The sequence below is a fragment of the Epinephelus moara genome, chromosome 20 (assembly GCF_006386435.1).
Source record: "Epinephelus moara isolate mb chromosome 20, YSFRI_EMoa_1.0, whole genome shotgun sequence".
Taxonomy (NCBI): domain Eukaryota; kingdom Metazoa; phylum Chordata; class Actinopteri; order Perciformes; family Serranidae; genus Epinephelus; species Epinephelus moara.
In genome coordinates, this window is record NC_065525.1 from 30,390,297 (window position 1) to 30,411,320 (window position 21,024).

At 42.5% G+C, this 21,024-nt stretch overlaps 1 protein-coding gene across 3 annotated transcripts in view; it reads left to right on the plus strand.

Moving 5' to 3' along the window:
- The first annotated feature begins 271 nt into the window (after positions 1-271).
- pde3a (phosphodiesterase 3A, cGMP-inhibited) overlaps positions 272-21,024 on the plus strand; it is a 121,069-nt gene continuing 100,316 nt past the window's right edge. For all 3 annotated transcript variants that reach the window (XM_050073573.1, XM_050073575.1, XM_050073574.1), the window contains exon 1: positions 272-1,854. In XM_050073573.1, the coding sequence (XP_049929530.1) occupies positions 937-1,854 (918 nt within the window). In that variant the 5' untranslated portion in view covers positions 272-936. The remainder of the gene's footprint in view (positions 1,855-21,024) is intronic.

The window sequence follows — 21,024 nt, forward strand, 5'->3', positions numbered from 1 at the left end:
AAATACACCACATTTTATTCCATTCAGAGAGGAACTTACTGGGAAAATATAGGTCAGTCCCATTTGTGCAAATACAGGTTTTGATGCTGTTAAAATAAAAAAAACATACGATTTTCTTTTTACTAAAATATGAGAGAGAAAAATATCTAAGCACAAGCGAGATCTAATGAGGACAACGCCTGCTGGGCTGAGTGAGGAAATATTTGGGGGTTTCACTGCTGCTGCAATATCTTGCTCCATGCGTGGAATCGGAACTCGGGGGTGTGAATGAGCTGAGACTCGCGGCTGGTTGGAGAGCTGGTGACAAACACTCCGGATTTGCCCCTCAAAACACCGAGCAATAACCTGACGGACACTCGCTCAAACTGCCTAAATTCCTCAGCAGCGTTTATCCTCGAAAGTAACCTTTGGAGCTTCAACTGCTTCAGGACGGACCGGGAAGTGGCCAAACAATGGACATATAAAGCGCGTTTTATCGCTGAATGTTCACGGAACGGGACTGATGTTTTGCAAAGACTGCTGCTCCTGCTGCTGCTGCACGGACCGGGCCGTGGAGGAGCCACAAAGCGACGAGGAGGACAGCACAAGTCAAAGAGACGGCGCTCCACAAAGGAGGGCAAAGCGGGACGCCTGTGTGCAGCAGAGAAGCAGTGCCCTAGATCTGAATAACATCTGAGTTACTCTGTCATTCAGGCTCCTTTTATGCTGTCTCGGGCAGCACTTTCTCAACCCGCACCTGGAAAAACAAAGGGAACGCGTTCAGTGGCAGCACATCTCCATGCGTAAATGGAGACGCACCGGCGCGTATTCGCTGTACTTTTTCACAATGCGTACAATAAATGATGTTTGTTTTGTCACTAACTCATCTCCTGTCCCATGACCACACTGGTATAGATGCATTATAGACTTCCTCATACTTCATATCTGCCATGAGTGATGGCGATGCCTGCAGAATCTGACAGTACCGGTGCGCAGAGCAGCACTCATGAAAAAAGCCTCAGCGCACCGGATCGCAATGGTTATGTGAAAACATGTGTCATCCCACTGTGCCGTGACCGAGATTACGAGTCGTGGGTGAGGCTAATGTTCACAAAAATATGGAGTTCCCAGAGACTCCGGAGTGCGGTGTGCGTGGGGTCGCTTTCGGTTTTTCTCGCTCTGTTGGTCAAATGTGCAGACTGGAGAGTTGAAGCCAGCAGCAGCAGCGCTGACAACAGACTCTCGCATTCATCGTCTCCCCTTCACTTGGTCTCAGGCTGCGCGGCGGAGCTGTTGCAAACTTGCTGGAGTGTTGTTTCCCCATTGTTCACCCTCGTATGTGCCTTCTTTTGGGTCGGTGTCTACTTAATCCGCTGCGGAGTGCTAATCCAGACCGCCCTCTCCCTCCTAACCTTGTGCCACCTGGGCGAAGCAGCTGCGTGGACTCTCCTGGACGGGACAGATGAGCAGCTGTTTTCATTCACGACAGCAGCCGTGGTCGTGCTCATCTGCGTGGCCACCGGCGCACTCATGGTAGCGCGGCTGAACCAGGGCATATCTGTGATCGTGTTCATAAGTCTGGTCAGGACTATCTCACTATTCTCGCTGCACAAAGTACGGGCCACTTGGAGACCGTACGTAGCGTACCTGGTTGGAGTGCTGGGCATCCTGCTGGCGAGGTATGCTGACAAGCTCCTTCCCAACCAAGGGAGACACAAGGAGGGCTGCACCCCCGTGACTGGAGCCAGGGAAGAGATCCCTGTATTTAAAAGGCGCAGGAGGTCCAGTTCTGTGATAGCCTCAGACATGGCACACAGTCAGCCCAACAGTAAGTCACATCGCCGGACCTCTCTGCCATGCATCCAGAGGGACCAGGTAAGAAGTTTCTGTCCCGTTCAACTTTTCTGTTTCTGGCTTGTTTTCTGCTTTCACTGACGAGATTTGGGTTTGAGATGAAGGGGGGGAGAAGTAAAATGGCACTAAGATAAGCACTGTTGGCCTTTTATAGTGTGACTCTGATTAGAATGTACAGCTTTTGTATTATTATCATCATGACAGTTAAGGCCTATAGTGAGGGTTACAGAGGATTTTTTTTATATCATGCATGTCATGTGTGCAGTATAACACACAACAACAACAACAACAACAACAACAACAATGATAATTCTAGCAATGATGCATAATAATTATTATTGCTATTAAAGCATACAGTGAGGATCACATAGCTTTTATACATATCATGTATGTTATATTTGTAGTGTAACACACAGCAACAACAGCAATGATTATAATAGCAATAATGCATTAGTATTATTGTTGTTGCTGTTGTTGTTGTGTTTACATGTCATGCTCCTGTTGTACATGCAGTGTGGATTTTACAGTTTGTTTTCATGTGATTTGATCCTTGCTCTGCTGTTATTGCTCTGATCTGCACAGATCATCCCTGGACTCACATCTTCTTATATCCTGTAGGGACATTTGCAGCCATTCACAGGCAAACATGGAATTCTATCTATTTACAATATTTTTTTTTCTACTCTACCTTCTCAGTAACGTTGTTATACAATACTTCATTATAGTTATTTGTGTAATATAACAAATTATGTGCTATTTTCAGCTAAAATGTTTTTAAATGTTCCTCTTTTTTCTCTGAAATCATCGCCCCTGTCAACGGGAGATGCTGTTTCATGCATGTAGATATATACAGTGTAGCTGCAAGTGTAGCTCGCCTCTGTCATTTGAAAATAAAGTACCAAATTTGGTATTTTGTTGCTGAAGGGATGCTATTTTAGAAGCAGCTTTCAAGTGCTGATGAGAAAGGGAAGCTGAGGACATGATGTCAATGATTCATCCCGTCCGTAATTATTTATGTCATACATTCTCCCCAGATGATCTCTGAGCCATTGCCACGAAACTGACAAATGCATTATTATCTATCTGTCCTGGACTTTATTACCACTTACTCCTCATCTCTTATCAGAGCTTTCTGTCCTTAAACTCCAGGAATGTAGCAGCTCTGGCTTTCAAACCTCCTCTGATACTGATACACATGCATACCTGTGTTTAAAGGAGACTTGGGAGGAGGGGGGGGCTTCATTCAAGCACTCATATCAGCTCCTCAGCCCTCCTTATGGAAAATCAATGAGCATGCTGAGCGTGTGAATGGGAAACAGACTTCTGGAGTGATCAAAGCTCTCGTTGTGACCTGTGAGTGCGGTTAGGCAGAGAGATGAGAGGCTGCACTGTCGGCCCGGCCACTTGAAAGATGCCCTCATCTCTCAGGGGCTAGTTAGCGTTGTAGTGTGCTTGTTTGTTTTTCTTTGTGGTGACACTCACACACTCATGCACATACACAAATCGGATATGAAAAGACTCTTAGATATTTTAGAGTTTACACTTTATTGTGATTTAGGTTTGATTTCTCGACTGAAGCTCATTCAAGTGTCAGTCATTATTAATTTGATATGCAGGAGGTGGTTTGCTGCAGTGATGGAGTGAGGATGTGTCTTTGTTTATGAATGAGTGATGAGCTGGAGGATGGCTGCCCGTGTAGTTTACACTGAATAGTTACTGTATGGATGTAAACAGGTAGTACACTGATGGCAGATTATTTTACACTTTCGTAATGTTGAAAATGATGTACAGAAAAAAAAATATGTTTTCAGTCTTACAAATAATTGACTAAGAAGGAGAAACAATGCATTTAGTAAACATTGTTGCTAGTATTTATTTTTTGGTGTTATCAAGGGCGTAGGTTTTGTTTTAACATTAGGGCGGGCACATATGAAATGAGGAGTTTGGGGGTCCTCTTCCAGAAAATGTGAGTGTCGAACTCGGGCTGCACAATTAATCAAATATTAATCACGAACATGATTTTATCTTCCCATAATTTAATGAGAATGATCGACTGCAATATTGACGTTTAAAATTCAAGCTCTGCTCATACAGTACAACACCGCATATCAAATCAAGTGCTTCCTATTCTATCAGCCAGCCTCCATTTTGAAGAGGTGTCATGCCACTACGCACGCACCATGCAGCAGCAGCTTGTGTAAAGTTTTCTGCAAGTGCAAACGAAAATCATCCGCTCATCAAACATCTTCCAAACACATCCTTTGTTTGGAAGTTTTTCGGATTTAGGAGACAACAAATCATATGCAAAGAGCACATGAGGCTTGTGTCTGCTCCGCAAACATACACAACTGAATTGTCTATCTATGAAATTAATGAGAAGACACCACAACATGCAGTACGATGAATGCATGAAGGCCGAGAAGAATAACGCGGCAAACGTTACCTCACTGAATTTCAGTCCTTGTCAAGAGCAAACTCAAAAATCCACAACATTGACTCTGCAGAGCACTTCACAGCATCGTGACCGCTGTAAAAAATAAATAAATGCATACATAACTAATTACATAAATAAACAATTAAAAAATACAGCAGTGGATACGTTTCCATCCAGCTCTCAGAGACAGACTGAAATAAACAGTGCAGTCACATTACATTTGGCCAAAGATGTGTGTCCAATAAACACTGTTTCCATTTGGTTTCTGTAGTGACACTTATTTTTATTTATTTTATATTTGGGGTACAATTTTATTTATATTTTGTTTTTAGCAGATGCACTGAATTCAGGTGAAGGAGGGCCTTATTTTAAGTCTTACTTTGATGCAAAGATTTGTTAAGTAGCAGGAATGTAGCACAACATGTAAGTGAAAGCAGCGCTCTAATGTGAACATTTTTTAAAAATCAATGAATTGTCGTAAATAACCAAAATAACAATACTGATCAAAATAACCGTGATTATCATTTTGGCCATAATTGTGTAGCTATACATCAAACAAGTAATTTCCTGCATCCTGGAGAGTTTTTATGAACCAGTTTGTGCATTTCTGCATTAAATTATGGTGCAAATATTTTTAATTTTGTCAAAGTAAAAGTCCTTCTTTAATGTTTTTATTGGTGGGGACACATGCACGTGTTTTAAATATTAAGGGGGGCGTGTCCTTTGCATCCACCCAAAAACTACTCTCATGAATGAAGGCTTTAAAAACAAGAGGGAAACTGCATATAGGTGAAAGAGAAAGAAAAATAATTCACGTTTTTTCCACTTCACATAGTCGTGTTTCCATCATGGCAGGAGTGAACTTAGGCATTAGAGAGCCAGGCTGTACTTTTTACATCTTTGCCATGTGGATTAGACTGCTTTACTTTAAGGGATTCAAGATGGAGTTACTCAGAGAACAATAAAAACAGCCCTAAAATCAAGACATTAGTCGTAAACAGCTCACATAGATGCAACTACTGCAATTAACACGTTTTTGTCTGCTTCAGATTTTTTTGTTTCTTGCGGCTGTGTCCCAATAAAAGCTGAGCGGGATGGAACTACCAGACAAACAAAGTAGACAACACCAAACAAAGATGCAAAACATCTCTGCCTCTCCTTGCTCTAGCTGTCACCACAGCCCTGCTGGAGCCCTCTGCTGAGAGATGATCTCTATTACATGTCTCTGTTTGTGGGACAGAAAGACTGTGAGACTGTCTTGATAGTGTGTGAAAGTCAAGTTGAGAATATTATAGATTGTCTTGAGTGTTTTACCATTCGCTCTCATCTCTGGCGGTGGTGCTAAGCAGTTGAGCAGTCACGGCCTGCCTGTAATTGAGACACACATGGCGTACATATGCTGTCTTAACCGTGTCTTGTCTGTGTGGTCTGTAATGTGTAAACAAGCCCACGCTGACCCACACTAGTCATCACCTTGCTCACACGGGGCTCTGGCCTCCCTAAGGGGGGTCAGACGCACGTTTGGGGGCCACAATGCAACCACCACATGGTGACGGGAACAGCAGAGATGTCGGGCAGCATAAAGCGTCTAACTGACTCTGCCTGGAGGACAAAACAAAGGCTAACTGCGTGGCAGTGACACGGCCGTCATTTTCCAGGTACTGCTCCTCGGTTAGATGACCTCAAGAGGCTGAATGACGCTTTAACAGTTCTGCGCTGCTGTGTTCAATAGAATTATGATGTTTTAAAGACGCTGTAAGAGCATCATGACACGGGGTAGATCTGCACTTTGTTGACGTGACAATGTTTGCACAAGTGCTGTGCGTCTGGAGTGTTTGAAGAATAGTGTGAGGTTGGAGGAAGGATTACAGTAGATACTTAACTTTGTTTTTCTCAGGAAGCGTCTCCCACAGACCTCAGAGTCTTATATAAAGGCCCTTCAGATTGATAGTCACTGTGTAAAAACAGTTTATTCAGAAAATAAATAGAGCAAAGAGGAATCCCTCTGTCTCTTCTTCCTCACAAGCCTTAAAGCTGCCATGTTGCCCTCCGCTGCTCTGCCAAAGCCATGCTCTGAGGCACAACTGTAGATTTAATAAACAGCCATTTTCCCTCCTTTTGATTACAAATTGGCTGCCAGCGTCTATCAGCTCACTAAGTAGATGCATTTTGCAACGCTGGGGTCGTCCTTCCCATCATGAGCGTAATAAAAGAAAGTCATTATCAGCCGATCTGATAGCGGTTAGCGGGGGCCTCTGCGGGAACCTTCTTGGGTTAATACAAAATGACAGGCCGATCTTCTGTGTTTCAGCTCGGGTTATTGAACTGGAGGAAGAGGTGTGGACTTGTGGTGTGGATCGCTTTTCACAGCGTGTAAGGAAATTTGAGTCCAAGGTTCTCCTGCTGCAGACATCAGCACTGTCAAAGACTGTCATTCCTCATGCAGAGGGAAGCAGACTGCCAACGCTGCCAGCACACATCCAATGTTTTAACTACCTGAGCTGCAAAAGTTTTCAGCTGATTAGCCAGGAAGGGGAGTGGACATAAGCGAGACACTTCTGCTTTTTAAATAAGTCTCTTCAGGAGAGAGCCACTCCCCTCTGTGAGCGACTCCACCCCTCTCCACAGCGCTCTGCTCCCTGTCCTCGCATTGACACCAACACAAATATTATCCCAACCAGAGGAGGAAATTCTTTCTTAACTTGGATGATAAAGATATTCTTGAAATCTATGGTAATGACTTCCTGTGGAATGGGATCCAAACACAATTACTGTTGCTGTTGTAAATGTTTCCTGTTACTCTATTTTTGCTGCACCATCCATAATTGAATTGTGATTTGGATGGAGGAGGTTGTTGATAGCCTGTAGGGCAGTGATTTACCACTGGGCCACTGCACGCTCTCATCCCAAACAGCTTGTTTGTATTCTAAACACATAGCCTCGTGGGATATGATGTTTTTTTTTTTTGACTGGACTGGCCTTTGGGTTAGAAACGGTCTCATTGAAAGCCTCCCCCTGCGTTTGGAAAGGAAGCTGATATCAGCATGGGGTTGTGTGTCTTGTGATTGGGCGATCCACTTCACACTTTCAATCCCCATTCAGTCCCAGTGTATTAGCTGCGCTGTGCGTGTGTGAGGAGGCAAGGGGTGGAAGAATTGGGGTAGGAATGAAAGTAGGTCATTCGAGGTTTTGTTTAGTAGCCAGGCAAAACAGCAGGCTTACTGCTACCCCCCTGAACGGTGGAAGAGTCCTGCGTTTGACTGATGCAGTGTTGCGACTCCGAGCATGCTTGCGCTCCAGATTTGTATGTGTTACCTCTCCACCATGTTGGCTACCCAGCGCGAAGCCACATAACACTGGGTTTTAGTCTGTGGCGGCATAAACAAGAGCTTCTTGGCCACATGTTTTTTTGTCTCACCAAACAGACATGTTCTGGACAGAGCGCTGCAATGGCCAGCTCCCAGATGTTTAGAGAATAATTTGGGGGTTTTCTTTACAACCTGGGTTTTACTTTCATAGTTTGGGCAAACATTTGAATCTGTTATGGTGTGCTAGGGTTGCAGCAGTATATGGCGAAATTGTACACCATGGTATGAAAATTGACAGGTATCATACTGTGTACATTTGCTTATGAAGGGTACTGAGACGGAGAATCTCACCTGTGCGCCTGCATCTCGTTTTCTCTTTGACTCCCTGTCAGACATTTTTCACATACTTCCATTGAAAAAATGGTTTCCAGTTGTAATTATAATAAAGCGTTTGTTCTACCAAAAAAAAAAACCCCTTCTGTTTCCATTCTATTGTGGGTCAGTGTACCTGATAATAATAATGTAAGACAGGTTTCTCTCTCCTGTCTTACCTATAAACATACTAGTTACTGAATTATCTCAAAGGGCTGTGGGTGAAGTAAGAGCACAGGAACAGCTTCGATGGGTAAATTGATCCACTTCAATGTCCAAAAAAGAACATAGGACAACTAAACATCAACAACAATAGTGACATCTCACATGTTATATGTCACTCTGCCAAACTTAATCATAGCTGTCATTACCTGCACGTAAGATTGGGTAGAAATTTTACTATTAGCCTCCCTTACAAAATATTACTAATTGCTGATTCCAGTTTACAGGAATAGTTTGACATTTAGGAATATGATTACTAACTTTTCTGCAGAGAGTTAGATGTGAAGTTTGATACCCCTCTCATGTCTTTACAGTAAATATAAAACTACAACCAGCAGCTGATTACCTCTTACAAGTCAAGTCAGGTTTATTTGTAGAGCACATTTAAAAAAACTGAGATAAGTGCTTCACAAAGAGATTAAATAAAATAAAGGCATGATCAGATTACAACAGAGACAGAATGTAAGTAAAGTAATAAAAGCATGCAGTATCTTGATAAAGTCATAACACAAAAACGACAAAATAAAATAAAAGCAAAATGAAAAACACTGAGGTCAGGCATGTCGTCATAATGATAATTAAAAGGCTAATGAGAAGAGATGGGTCTCAAAATGGGTTTTAAAGTTATTAGTGGAGAGGGGAAATCTAATTTAACATAAGTTCAGCATTAAAACAGGAAGAAGCAGCATTGTTCTAAATCTAAAGAAAATCTGCTACTGTATAACAACTAGCAGGCTAGCTGTTGCTCCCTTCTTCCTGTCGTTATGCTAAGCTAAGCTAATAAGTGCTGCTGGCTGTAGCTTCATGTAATCATGACAGTTATATCGACTTTCCCATTTAACTCTCTAAAATGAAAGACTATATAAATAATGGAAGTAGCTACCATGACATCACCCCTTGGTTTGTGGACTTCCATTTTGAAGCCTCGAGCACGCCATTTCGGCCGTCACCATCTTCGTCAGAAGTGACTGTATTTTGGTGGGAGGCTGGAGCTATGGAAGAGAGAGGGATGGATCTGACTGGGAGGTCATGAACACTATTGGCAGACAGCTTGTTGTTCAAAGCGTCCTGCCCTTAATTATGTGTAACTCTGAGCCTTAATAAAATGTAAGCGGTGAGTTATATAAAAATTCACCTCAAGGAACCAAAACATTTTTGGTACCAGGCTGTAAATATGTTTATTTCTGCTGTAAAGTTTGGCATTTTAACATGGGGGTCTGTGGGGGTTGACTGGGAGCCAGCCTCAAGTGGCCGTTCAAAGAGCTGCAGGTTTTAGCACTTCCCTGTTGGCTTAATTTTTCAGCCCCGCAGGTTGCTGCTTGGCAAATTGGAAATAAGAGTATTTGCCAAAATGTAGAACTATTCCTTTAAAACCTGTACAACCATCTGACTGCCTTCTCATTGCCCCATTTGAAATCTTTTTCCTAACGCTGCTGTGTTCCTAGATCTCCACAATAAACTGTGTGTGAGAACAATTTTATTATTACCGATACCAAGGATGGGCAAATCTCAGAAAATAAAACCTGAGTTGTAATAAAGTGAAATTATCCTTTAAACTCTACATTACATGGCTCATACATCTGTGTCCAATCCCTTCATTACCTTCATTTACAGCAACCAGAGCAGCTCATATCCTGGTTCTTGCCCCGTGTCTCTGATCACCTAAGCCAACCAAACCAGAGGTCCAGGACTAAGCTGAGTGCCCCCTCTTTCCTCTCTTCCCTACCTCTGGCACGACCACGATCTGGCTCCCTACTGATTACCATGGAAATTATGGAAGGACGTCTGTGTGAGCATGTGTGTGCATGTAAGCGTGTGTGTGTGTGTGTTTGTGTGTGTTGCCAGCAGCTTGATGGCTGCCAGCTGCTGCAGGCTGAGAGGTTGAATCCGCTCGTAGAAACACGGAGGGCCTCAAACCACAGACGCAACCCAACGCAGCTGGAACTGCTAGACAGGCACAGGCCTCCAGTCCTGACACACAGCACACATATTAACACCTCAGGATCCTAATAACTGCCTCACATTTGAATAGAATAGTACAATCTGAAGCAAATTATGTATTTTTTGTTGCGCGTGTTGAAGGGTAGATTACACGCTGTACTTTATTCTGCTGTCTGTTCTAGACTAAGGCAATTATGTCACTCAAGTTTTCTGTGTTACCATAAGAGACCGACTATTTCAGTGATGGAGGTGAACAGAATGTTCCTGGCACAAATGTGTGTATGCGTACTGTATGTGGGTGTGTGTGCTTGTGCATGTGTGTGTTTGTGTGTGTAAAGAGAGAGAAAGAGAGAGAGAGAGAGAGAGAGAGAGAGAGAGAGAGAGAGAGGAGAGTATTTGTGTGTTTGTGAGGAAGTGGATAAATTTGCATATGTGCATAAGCTAGATGTGTGAGTGAATGGGGCTGCATATTGTTTGGTTATTTTTTTCAACACTATAGCCAATATGATACCTGAGTTTCGGCACCATTACCTTGATGATACTTTTGTTAATAATTTGCTCTAAGAAATATATACATTTTTCTGCAGAACTAGCCAAAGACAAATTTCTCAAATGTTGCATATTGTCAAAACACAAGCAGCCACATTGGTGGGCTTGTTTATTGCTGAGATTGGTTGGGGTGCTTCATTATTTATTGGTGGGACTATAATTTGCGACCTGTTCTTACTCCCATGGCGTCAAATGGCGCAGCTTGTTTAGTGGTCCGCACAAGGCACCCTTTAGTATCTGTATGAGACACACCGGGCTTTAACGTAACTCTAGAGTAAACCCATCTGTGGCAATATTAGACATTCAGAGCAACTGACGTAGTATAAAGTGCGAGAAAGTTCACATAGGGAGGCAGTTGGGTGATGGATGGGTCAAACAAACACTGGACTTGCACCCTGGATGTTGCTGTTTGTGTTGGGTGTGAAACCAAAAGTCAGCGTTGAGTTTTCCTAAATTAGTTAATGTCAGTGACAGTATTAATACTATTACTATTGATTCACAAGTAACATTAATACTGGTTCATTCAATTCACAACTTTAATTGTTATTAAAGACACTTTTAATTCTTTTGATCAGTGGACCCTACAGACTACGGGAATATGAATTACTTACAGGATAATGGAGGAATGGACACATATTCTGACTTTATGATAGCTCCAGAGGTAATGTAGAGAGTCACCGCTTGTTTTTTCGTCATTCAGGTAAATCTTAATGACTTACGGTCTGGTGCTCGTGATTTCAGTAAAATGAAATCAACCGATGTCTAGCATCTCTATACTGACAAAAGTTTAAACATTTATATTTGTAATTTTGATCTAAGCAGCTAACTCACGTGAAATGAAGTGGGTAGTCAACAACCTGGTTTTATACAACCAAAGAACTTCTATGAAAAGAACTGCTTGGCAACCAGACCAGGCTTCTAATTGAGACAGGCCTTTATTGAAAAAGAAAGAAGGAAGGAAGGAAGCGCTGCTTGGATAAACAAGGCTCTGACTCGACAGGTGCTCTTCAGTGAAGTGGGTGAATTGATATTGAACAAAAAACCAAGGAAGTCTTGCTGTTTGTAAAAAATGCAGACAACCAAGGAAAAAAAAACTGAGGCACTCCGTCTTAAGGTAAAAATATATGAAGTAACTTTTATTTGAGCAAAGGCAACAAGACAGACCTACGCGTATTGACCAAAGTCTTCTTCAGGGTCAAGACAGAGACAGGCCTTTATTTGTCAAAATGTGTAGCCACACCGGGCTATTAAACGAGACTAGGCGTTTAATTGGGACGAGGCTTTTAACTGAAGTTTTACAGTAACTTAAGTTATGTAGCAACCACACTTATCTTAACCCATACCATGATCTTTTTTCGAATTCCAACCAAGTAGTTTTGGTGCTGAAGCCTACATTTCCTGTAAACATGGTGTATTTTGAAAAGACACTATGTATGTAATAAGCAGAAATTGACACTGAAACTGACATGTCCAAAACTGACAATAGACGGGTACCTGTAGCGTCATAGTTTGAAGCACAGAGGCACTGATTAAGTTGCGGTATTTGGCAAGTTAGAGGTGACAGCGTGTTGCAATTTATAATGAATACATCAATAAAGTATGAAATGCCTCCGACAACCAGTTCTGACTTCTGACTACTATTAATATTGGTAAACTACTGTTTATTAGTGATAGCAATAACGAAGTAAAAGATGATAAGGAAAGGAAAGCTTGACAGCACCCAGGTGGAGACAGAAGGCCGGCAAATGCAGAAATAGACGACAGTCAACTTAAGAAAACTCTAAAAGGTGACTGAAAAATGACACATAAACTACATGTTTGGACAAACAAGCCACACTGACAGGGACAGCAGGAAAGGTCTACAAAAAGTTACTGAGAGAATATTCCAGCAGACTTATTGCTCATTCAGGCTTCAAATGATGGTTGTGTTTGTTGTGCAGCGCTGGAGGAGGCACTGTAGCCTGCCACAGGTGGTCTCCCCCCGCTGTTCAGACACTCTGTCTCAATGCCAGTCTCAGCTTTGTCATTTTCACGAGTTTCTGGAGCATCTTGACGAGGTTGTTTGATGATGAGACAATGCATTTTTGGCATGTTTGTAGTTAACCACAGCAAACAGAATGATTGTATACTTAAATACGTAAATGTCAAACTCATTCAGGTGATTCTGGTGCATGGATTGGACTGGATCAACTAGAGAATGGGAGAATCAGACAGGATTTTATAGGTCAAACATTAGTCATTTCTTGGTGGGGCTAAAGCCATCTCGCTCCACCTATAGTGTCATCTACAGTATGAGTAGCCATACAAGAGCCTTGCTAATTTCCATTCAATCCCAACCTGCAGCACTTGACAGCCTTTAATACTTGGCTATGGATATATTTTGATCTGTAGGGCCAAAACACGATTGCAGTTTGATTCTTAGCTGTACACATGAGGCAGGCACCCGTGTTTGCAATGCTGAAGCAATGTTTTTGCTTTGTAAAGGACGGGTAGCTTTATAGGTGCTGGTATGTCTCAGTTACAGCAGCACATCACTTTTTGGTTTGGCAGCTTTCATCGCTATCCTCCTGAGGAGAACCTTTGATACTTCTCTTGATGATTTAAATGAAGAAATATGAACATTGTTTTCTGCCAAACCCTTTTTTATTTAGCAGGAGAGCCTCTAACGTCTCAACGTGCTTTTCCTAAATACCAAAAAGGACTTAAGTGCAAATTCCAGATCTCAATGTGCGAAACAAGCTCTTGTGTGTAACCTGCTTTAAAGGATGGGCAGGTTAATGGATGCCAGTGCGTATCCGGTACAGCACATCCCTTTGGGGAGCTGAACGCAGCACGTTTGGCTTTCATCTGTATTTATCCTCCTGAAGGGCTTTTCAATCACACGAGGAGCCCACCTTTAAGACAGTGATCCCTTACATGAGGGGACATTCCTGCGCTTGCCCCGGCGCTAAATGAACTGGAATGTGCAGGTTGAGCAGACCCTGAAGGACAGGCCTGTGGGCCCATTCACCCATCCCTCCCCTTCCCGGCCCTCCTCTCCCCGCACACCCTGACCTGAGCCAACACCACCATCCTGGGCTGTCACCAGGTGTGCAGCTGGCCTCTGCCGAATGAATAGACACTCTCACATCACCCCGGGAAGTGTGTGCGCGAGTGTGCGTGTTTGTGAGAGGGAGGTAGAAGCAGCGAGAAGGGGGAGAGCGGTCTGAGGCGTAAATAGCTGCAGTCTGTAGAATGTGTGAAAAACAAATGGAAGAAACAACTGTTAATTTCCCCTCTGAAAGTGTTCACGTGCACATTTGGGACGTGAAAATTGATCTCATGGCCTTTGATTGGTGCCGGGATTCATAGAGGAAGTACAACAAGTCCCTCAGGTGCAGTCTGGCTATTGTGTCTCCACTAGAAACAGAGCAGGCCACAGTCGCTGCTGCTGCTGCCATCATTCATTTAACAAGCAGGAACATTTTGAATCTCTCTGACTGGGACCGTCCAATAAACCCAAACAGCTATCAACTGATTATATATTTCAGGAGCATGACATGGAAGGCTGTTTTCACTGATTGATGGTTGTATTTAATAATCCACTGCCTGGTTGGTTACTTACGGCCACAACTGGACAGGCTATTGCATATATTTTATTTGATTCCAGCTCTTCATGCAGCATACTTTTCCTTCTAAACATTACAGCTTCTCCATTTCCAGCTCAGCTGCCTGAATAACATGTTGGTATTGTACGTTTCTCCAAATCATGGATATGTTATTTTTGCATGTTTCATCATATCAACGTTTCTAACATGATGTAATTCAGATTATATGTAGTATATAAGTAGGTAAGTAAATTTTATTTATAAACACCCTTTGATCAGGAGGAGGAGGGGATTGTTGATGGTGTGACACCTAGGCAAGATGGCTGCCAAGTAGCAGACCACTGACCAAGTATTTTAACAAGACTTTTGGACATGTCCAGCCATGTTTGTTGCGATGAATCCAAGTAGTTCATTCAGGACTTCAGCACATTTCCAGTCATGTTTGTCACGACTAAACTGAGTATTTTTAACAAGATGTAGGGACATTTTTAGCCATGTTTATTGCGACCAAACAAGGTATTTTTAACAAGACATTGGGACATTTCCAGCCATGTTTGTCGTGACCAAACCAAGTATTTTAACAAGACTTTGGGACATGTCCAGTCGTGTTTGTTTGCGACAAATCCAGGTATTTTTAAAACGACTTTGGGACATGTCCAGCCATGTTTGTTGTGATGAATCCAAGTGGTTTATACAGGACTTCAGGACATTTTTAGCCATGTTTGTCACAATTAAACTGAGTATTTTTAGCAAGACCTCGGGACATTTCCAGCCATGTTTGTTGCAACCAAACCGGATTTTTTTTTAAACAAGACTTTGGGACAATATCAGCCATGCATATCATGGCTAAACCGGGGAATTTTAACAAGACTTTGGGACATTACCAGCCCTGTTTATAGCGACCAAAGCGAGAATTTTAAGGCAAAACGTTGTCCTAACCTGAGTAATTTATGTGCCTAAACCTGACCACATGTTAACCATAGCACTGTCACAACATAAAACTGAAAACTGAAATGTAAAGACATATCCGCTACATATGAAACATACAAATGTAACATATCTGTGGTTTGCAGAAACATTCAATGCCAACATTTATTCTGGTGATAGGTTTGCCATTTCACCACAGGACTGTTGCACAGTATTTTCAAAATACGAGTGGCAGAAGAAGTATTCAGGTCCTTTACTTGGGTAAAAGTAGCATTACAGCAATATGAAAATACTCTATTACAAAAAAAAGTCACGCATTCAAAAGTACAGTAAGTTTTGGTTAACAAATTGTCTCAAAACAACAGTATTTGTTTTGCAGTAGACTAGATCCTGTCAGAGTTATATAGTTGAAACAGTCATTATTACTGATTCATAGACATTTAAGAAGCATGTTTTAACTTTTAGCTTATTTTACAACTTCTTTACAAAGTCTATTTTTTCTTTTAGAAACTGATCTTATGTTTTGTATAAATCTTAATCTGTAAAGTAAGTAGTCAGTTAAATATAATGGAGTAAAACAGTGTAGAAACATTTCTCTCATGTCAGCAGGCTGCACGTCTGTCTAGCTGGATGGCGTTGAGCAAGGAAATGTGTTATTGTAACCTCTGCCTGGTGAGTCCTCCCCGTCCGTCCAGCCCGCTGCCTCACAGGCTTGCCATGAGCCTGTCTGTCCCTGCAGCCAACAAGGCTTCTGCTGTTCCCTGCTCAGTGCTATGTTTTACTCTCTAAATATGTTAGAGAAAAAAAAAAAAATCTGTCTGTACATCTGTCTGTCAGTTGGCTTATTTCACCCCTTGCAGCGGCGAGAGTCTTAGAGTTTGGGTTAAGGGCTGTTTTCGCGCAGTCACTTTCAATTAGTCAGATATTAAAAGTGGAATGTATAGTTGTCGGGCTGTGCTGAATTAGCATGATGGTATACAGTGTCTATATGATTTGGATTTTTTCTGGACTCACCGTGTACGAACAAATACCAATGTTGGAATGCTGGTGGTGATTCTCAGTGAGGAGCTATTTTTGTACCGCTTTGGTCACATTTCTGAATCCACTCTGCAAACAGAAACTGCTTATGGTCAGCTCAAGGACATAAGTTATTTTTATTAATTAAAAATACCAATAAATGGGGAAAGAAGTCACAAATTAAAAAGCAGTCAGCTGGTTTCTTTCAAAGTTGAAGAAACATTTTTGTTTTACAATCCTAGTGTTTCCTATTTATCTGTGTTTGATAGCATCACTCCTCGAGTGAGGAGTTTTGGAAGTGTGTATATTATCATTTATTAGTGTGGGACATGAGAAAAGTTTAGAAGATTTATTTTCTCTTCAATATAGGAATCAATGCTAACTTTCCTAAATAAAAAAATAGGAACACAAAGAAATTTAGGAGCACGGTGACAAATGATCATATAACAGAGAGTTTATTAATACACCATGTATAGCACAGCCTACCTTTTTACTTTTTTTTAAGTTTTTTATTGAGCTTTTTCTATTTTAAGAACATCAACACAAAGACAAGTACATAAACACAAACAGCACAGACTAAACAAAAACACATCTCTGCAGTGTTCATAACATTTATGATGCCAAAGTCCTTCAACACAACGCTAATCCTTTTATCATCAGGTGACCTATTCTACACATCATGCCTGGAAACAAACAAACAAACAAACAAAAGGTCCCTATTACACAGCCAGATCAAAAGAAACAAACACCCACTCTCTCCATCTGTATTATGCAATTGTAGTTCATTTCAGTACAGTGTCTGGCTCCTATGACATGTTTAATCCTCTTAAAAAGACAAAACTGATTTCAGACAAGCACATATAATTCTCTTTGGTGATACAAATTGGCCATCATTAACTCAATTGATGCATTCTCTGTCATTAACTTGACCCACTCTCTATATTCAGGTCTAACTTGACTTTTCCAGTTGCGACGGATGACCCTAGCAGCTGAGATAAAGCCTGTCAGGGCAGGAGCAAATGCTGGTTTGGAGATCTTGGGTAGAAGCAAAGTAGAGTTGACTCAGGAACAAGCACACCTAGCCACTCTTGTATTGTTGTGATTATCCCTCTCCAGAAAGGTAGAACTAGAGGACAGGCCCACATTACATAGATAAAGGTGCCAAAGACAGACAGGTGTAGAATAATATCGAGGACATATCTTATAATGTATACATTTTCCTTGAGCTTCTTTTGTAAACCTGCCTGCATCAGATATTATCCTCACCCATGCATCCAAATCAATGTTCAAAGTGTAGCACTAATTTGATTAGAGCAGGGAAAACAGTCTCAGATACAATCCGAGTCTTTATTTTTTTGTCTGTAGCTCAAAACTAGCAGAGTCAGTTGCTTCTTCTGTCTATCTGATGCTGTTGCTCTCTCTAGACACTAAAACATTATATCTATATGTTCTCTCCACTGGCTCCAGTGGATGTTAAAGTGACAGAGCAGGTCACGGTAGCTTCGCAAACATTGTTCTCAGCTGCCCTGTTGTTACTAGCCGCCATGCTACTGTTGACTTTTGCCGCCTACGTTAACGAAAGTGCAAAGCCTCTTGATTTTGTTGAATGTTCCGAATCCCCTTGGCAGGATTCCTCTTTCTCCTCATCACTTTCCCCTTAAAATAAAAAATAAATTGGCTCCAATTTTAGCCATGTCTGCACTTAAGTACTGATACGTTTTCCATGTTGTTTACCTGTCACAGAAACTCTACTGTGATTGGTGCATAGTGACTTGTAAACTTCTGGGACTGGGCAGTACAGGGGAAAGATGACAGTAGATTATAATCATGGTCCCGCACACTGTGTTCCTAAATTATTATTTGGGTTTGCACGGATCTATTTTTAGGGGCAAATGCGGGTGAAATGCTCGCACTGTCAAGCCCTGCCCTAATGTGCAAAGCCCAATGAATATTTAATTTTATTTTTTAAGTGAATGTCATCTCAAGTTGACATCTACTTGTTAGGCACATGGTGAGGACGAGACATCCAGAGGGCCCCGAGATATTCCCACTCTTGCAAGAATTCAGCTACATGCTGTATTATTCAGTTTGAAAGTGTGAGTCTCTGCTCAGTTGTTAGAGAATTGGTGAGATGAAGGCAGGAGCCACAGCTTGGCCTCAGTCCGTTTTCCCAAAACCCTGCTTCGGCCCTCGGCTCTTTGTCCGTGAGAAGTATGATAAAGTGGTGACCTCCTCCAGTTTGTCTTTTCTACACTGTAACCACCAGCTAACACACACACACACACACACACACACACACACACACACACACACACACACATGGACACACGTACACACAGTCCAGCAGACTGGCAAGGCAAGGTCTCATTGATTTGTTGCTGCTATCCTCTGCATTGCCTGGAGACACTAAACGATGTCAGGGCTGACGTGTTCTTGTGTAGGTGACATCCGTTTATACTCGGCCACAATCGATGGCTATGAACAGCAGGCTCTTCTGTGCATATCTGTGTGTGTGTGTGTGTGTGTGTGTGTGTGTGTGTGGTGAAACACGTCCTGTGTAGTGGAGATAGTGGGCTGTTGGTTCCAGCAGAAGCAGCCCTTCCTGTCCAGTAAGCTCACCAGCGCTAGTACGGGTCACATCTACGCCTGGAAAACAAAACGTGACAGAAGACATGGCATGACGACGTGTGAGCCTCGTTGATAAGACACCATGGCATTGTTGAGAAAACTTCAAATGAATCCGCATAGCACAAATGCTCAGTGTGCTCCTTTAAAGTCTCTCTGTGTTGTTAAGAGAGAGTGAACATTGAAAGTGGGACTCAGAACAATGTGAATGAGGTTAGAATAGACGTACTGAGCCTTTATTTTAATGGTGATGTGCCTGGGGCTGCCTCAGGTTTCTCTCTACCCCCCACTCTCTCCACAATGTTTTCCATTAGCTGCTGTTCCATTCATACTCTCGCCGATCCCTGCGTCGTCTCCTCCGGGACTGGACAGATTAAATGAAATCTCTACACCTACTGTAGCTCTTCTCTTCTTGACTTTTCTCTTCTCTCTGTTTTTTTTGTCTTTTTCTTTTTCCCTGATCTGTCCTCTCCACGGACGGTGGAAAGAGTTTAGTGTCAGGTCTTCAGGCTCGAGGCAGTTTAGCAGCCTCAGATCCTGGATCACAATGATGGCTCTGAGACCACATCGCAGATTCCGGCTTTTACAGAGTAGCGCTGCCAACATTGTCTGTAATTCTGCACCTCTCTCTTGTTGGTCTCCTCTTTGAGCTAATGTAACATCTTCTATCATGTTTTCTTTTCCCTCTGTGAATATTTAACCCTTCACCTTGTGTCTTGCTGTCATAGTCAGACCCATTTCAGTGTTAAGATTTAAGAATTGTGAGAGGTTTGGCAGGTGATTCATCAAGGCTTTTTTGGAGAGAGCGTTTCCATTATAAGGACGAGGAATGGCATGTGGTGGTTTTGGCAAAGCTCCACAAGCTGGAGAGGCAGAAGGACTTTTGACGTCATCATGAAACGTGACCCACTTCTCAAGAGGCGAGGAGCCTTGGGCTGGTTGAGCAGATGTTGCACAGATGAGCCTGCGCGCACCCACACACACACACACACACGCAGACACGCACAAATTGTGCACCTACCCTGTGTGCACACTTTCAACTCTGCCTTTATTTTCCATTAAAATACCCACAGAAAAAGAATCAGCAGCACAGGAACTGTAGCCGGGTCTCATTTGGGTTTGTGGTTGTGCACAGGCGTGAACTGATGTGGTCATCAGCGTGTGCGTTTGCAGAAGAGGTAAAGCATGACAAATAGGAGGGTGTTACTGGGTCATTCAGGCCATATCAGGTGGGTTTCCTCTGAGGGGTAGAAAAGAACCTGAAGCAGCTTCCACAGTATGCCTCTGAGCTACATCACTCCTGTTACGTAAGGTGGATGTAGGAAAGACGAGGTGATGTTGGGCCCAAGAGAACCGCTCGTTCAGTTCTCCACTGGCTCCATCCTGCCCGTCAGCCGGGGGCAGTCTCCTCCTCCTCCCCTCTGCCATCACTGTGACGCTTTCAGACGTTACATAATGCCTTTCTTTCTGGTCTGTCAGTTAGTTAGGCATGTTAGAGTGCAATAGGCTCTCTTTATCTCAGTGCTATTTGCACCTTTTATTGAAAATGTAAAGGGGCCCGTTGTAATGTTTGTTCCAAGAGATTGGGTAGACCGTCGGCTCCAGGCTGTCGTGCATTCCCACTGGAGCACCACAAAATGCAGACCAAAGCTTTCTGGGCTTTCTATAGTGCTACTTTGCTTGTATTTTAATTTTAAAGTGGTTAAAAACAATATGTTTTTTACTAACAAGGAATCACATATGTGAAAGGCGTTTGTAGTTATAAACCTTCAGATAATTATCACTCAACTCTGCAGCTCCCTTCAGTTCCCCTCTGTGGAGCGTTTAAGCATTTTTAACCGCATTGCTTTGGTTTTATGGCCCACTGCTTCACTGTTTTAGTTCATTCTCTCTGCTCCCACAGCGTTGTTTTTAGCCGCAGAAGGGAGCTGTTTCGAACATGACAGCATTAAAAAACTCTGAGCATCAATTCCTTTGAGTTGTTAGGTGTAAATGTATCGAAGCTTTAAAGGGCCACTGTGTAAAATGGGTTGAAAACCGTTGAAAACAGTGACATCAGTGGTCAAATTCTAGATTGCAGGGCTCACTCGCTCACCCGTCCCGTCGGGTAAATGACGGTGGCCTCGTAGGGACAAAAAGCCTTGCGCAGACAAGAGTTTTTCAGGAGTAGGTCTATCTAGCGACGAGGTGAATATTTATTTAGAAATCT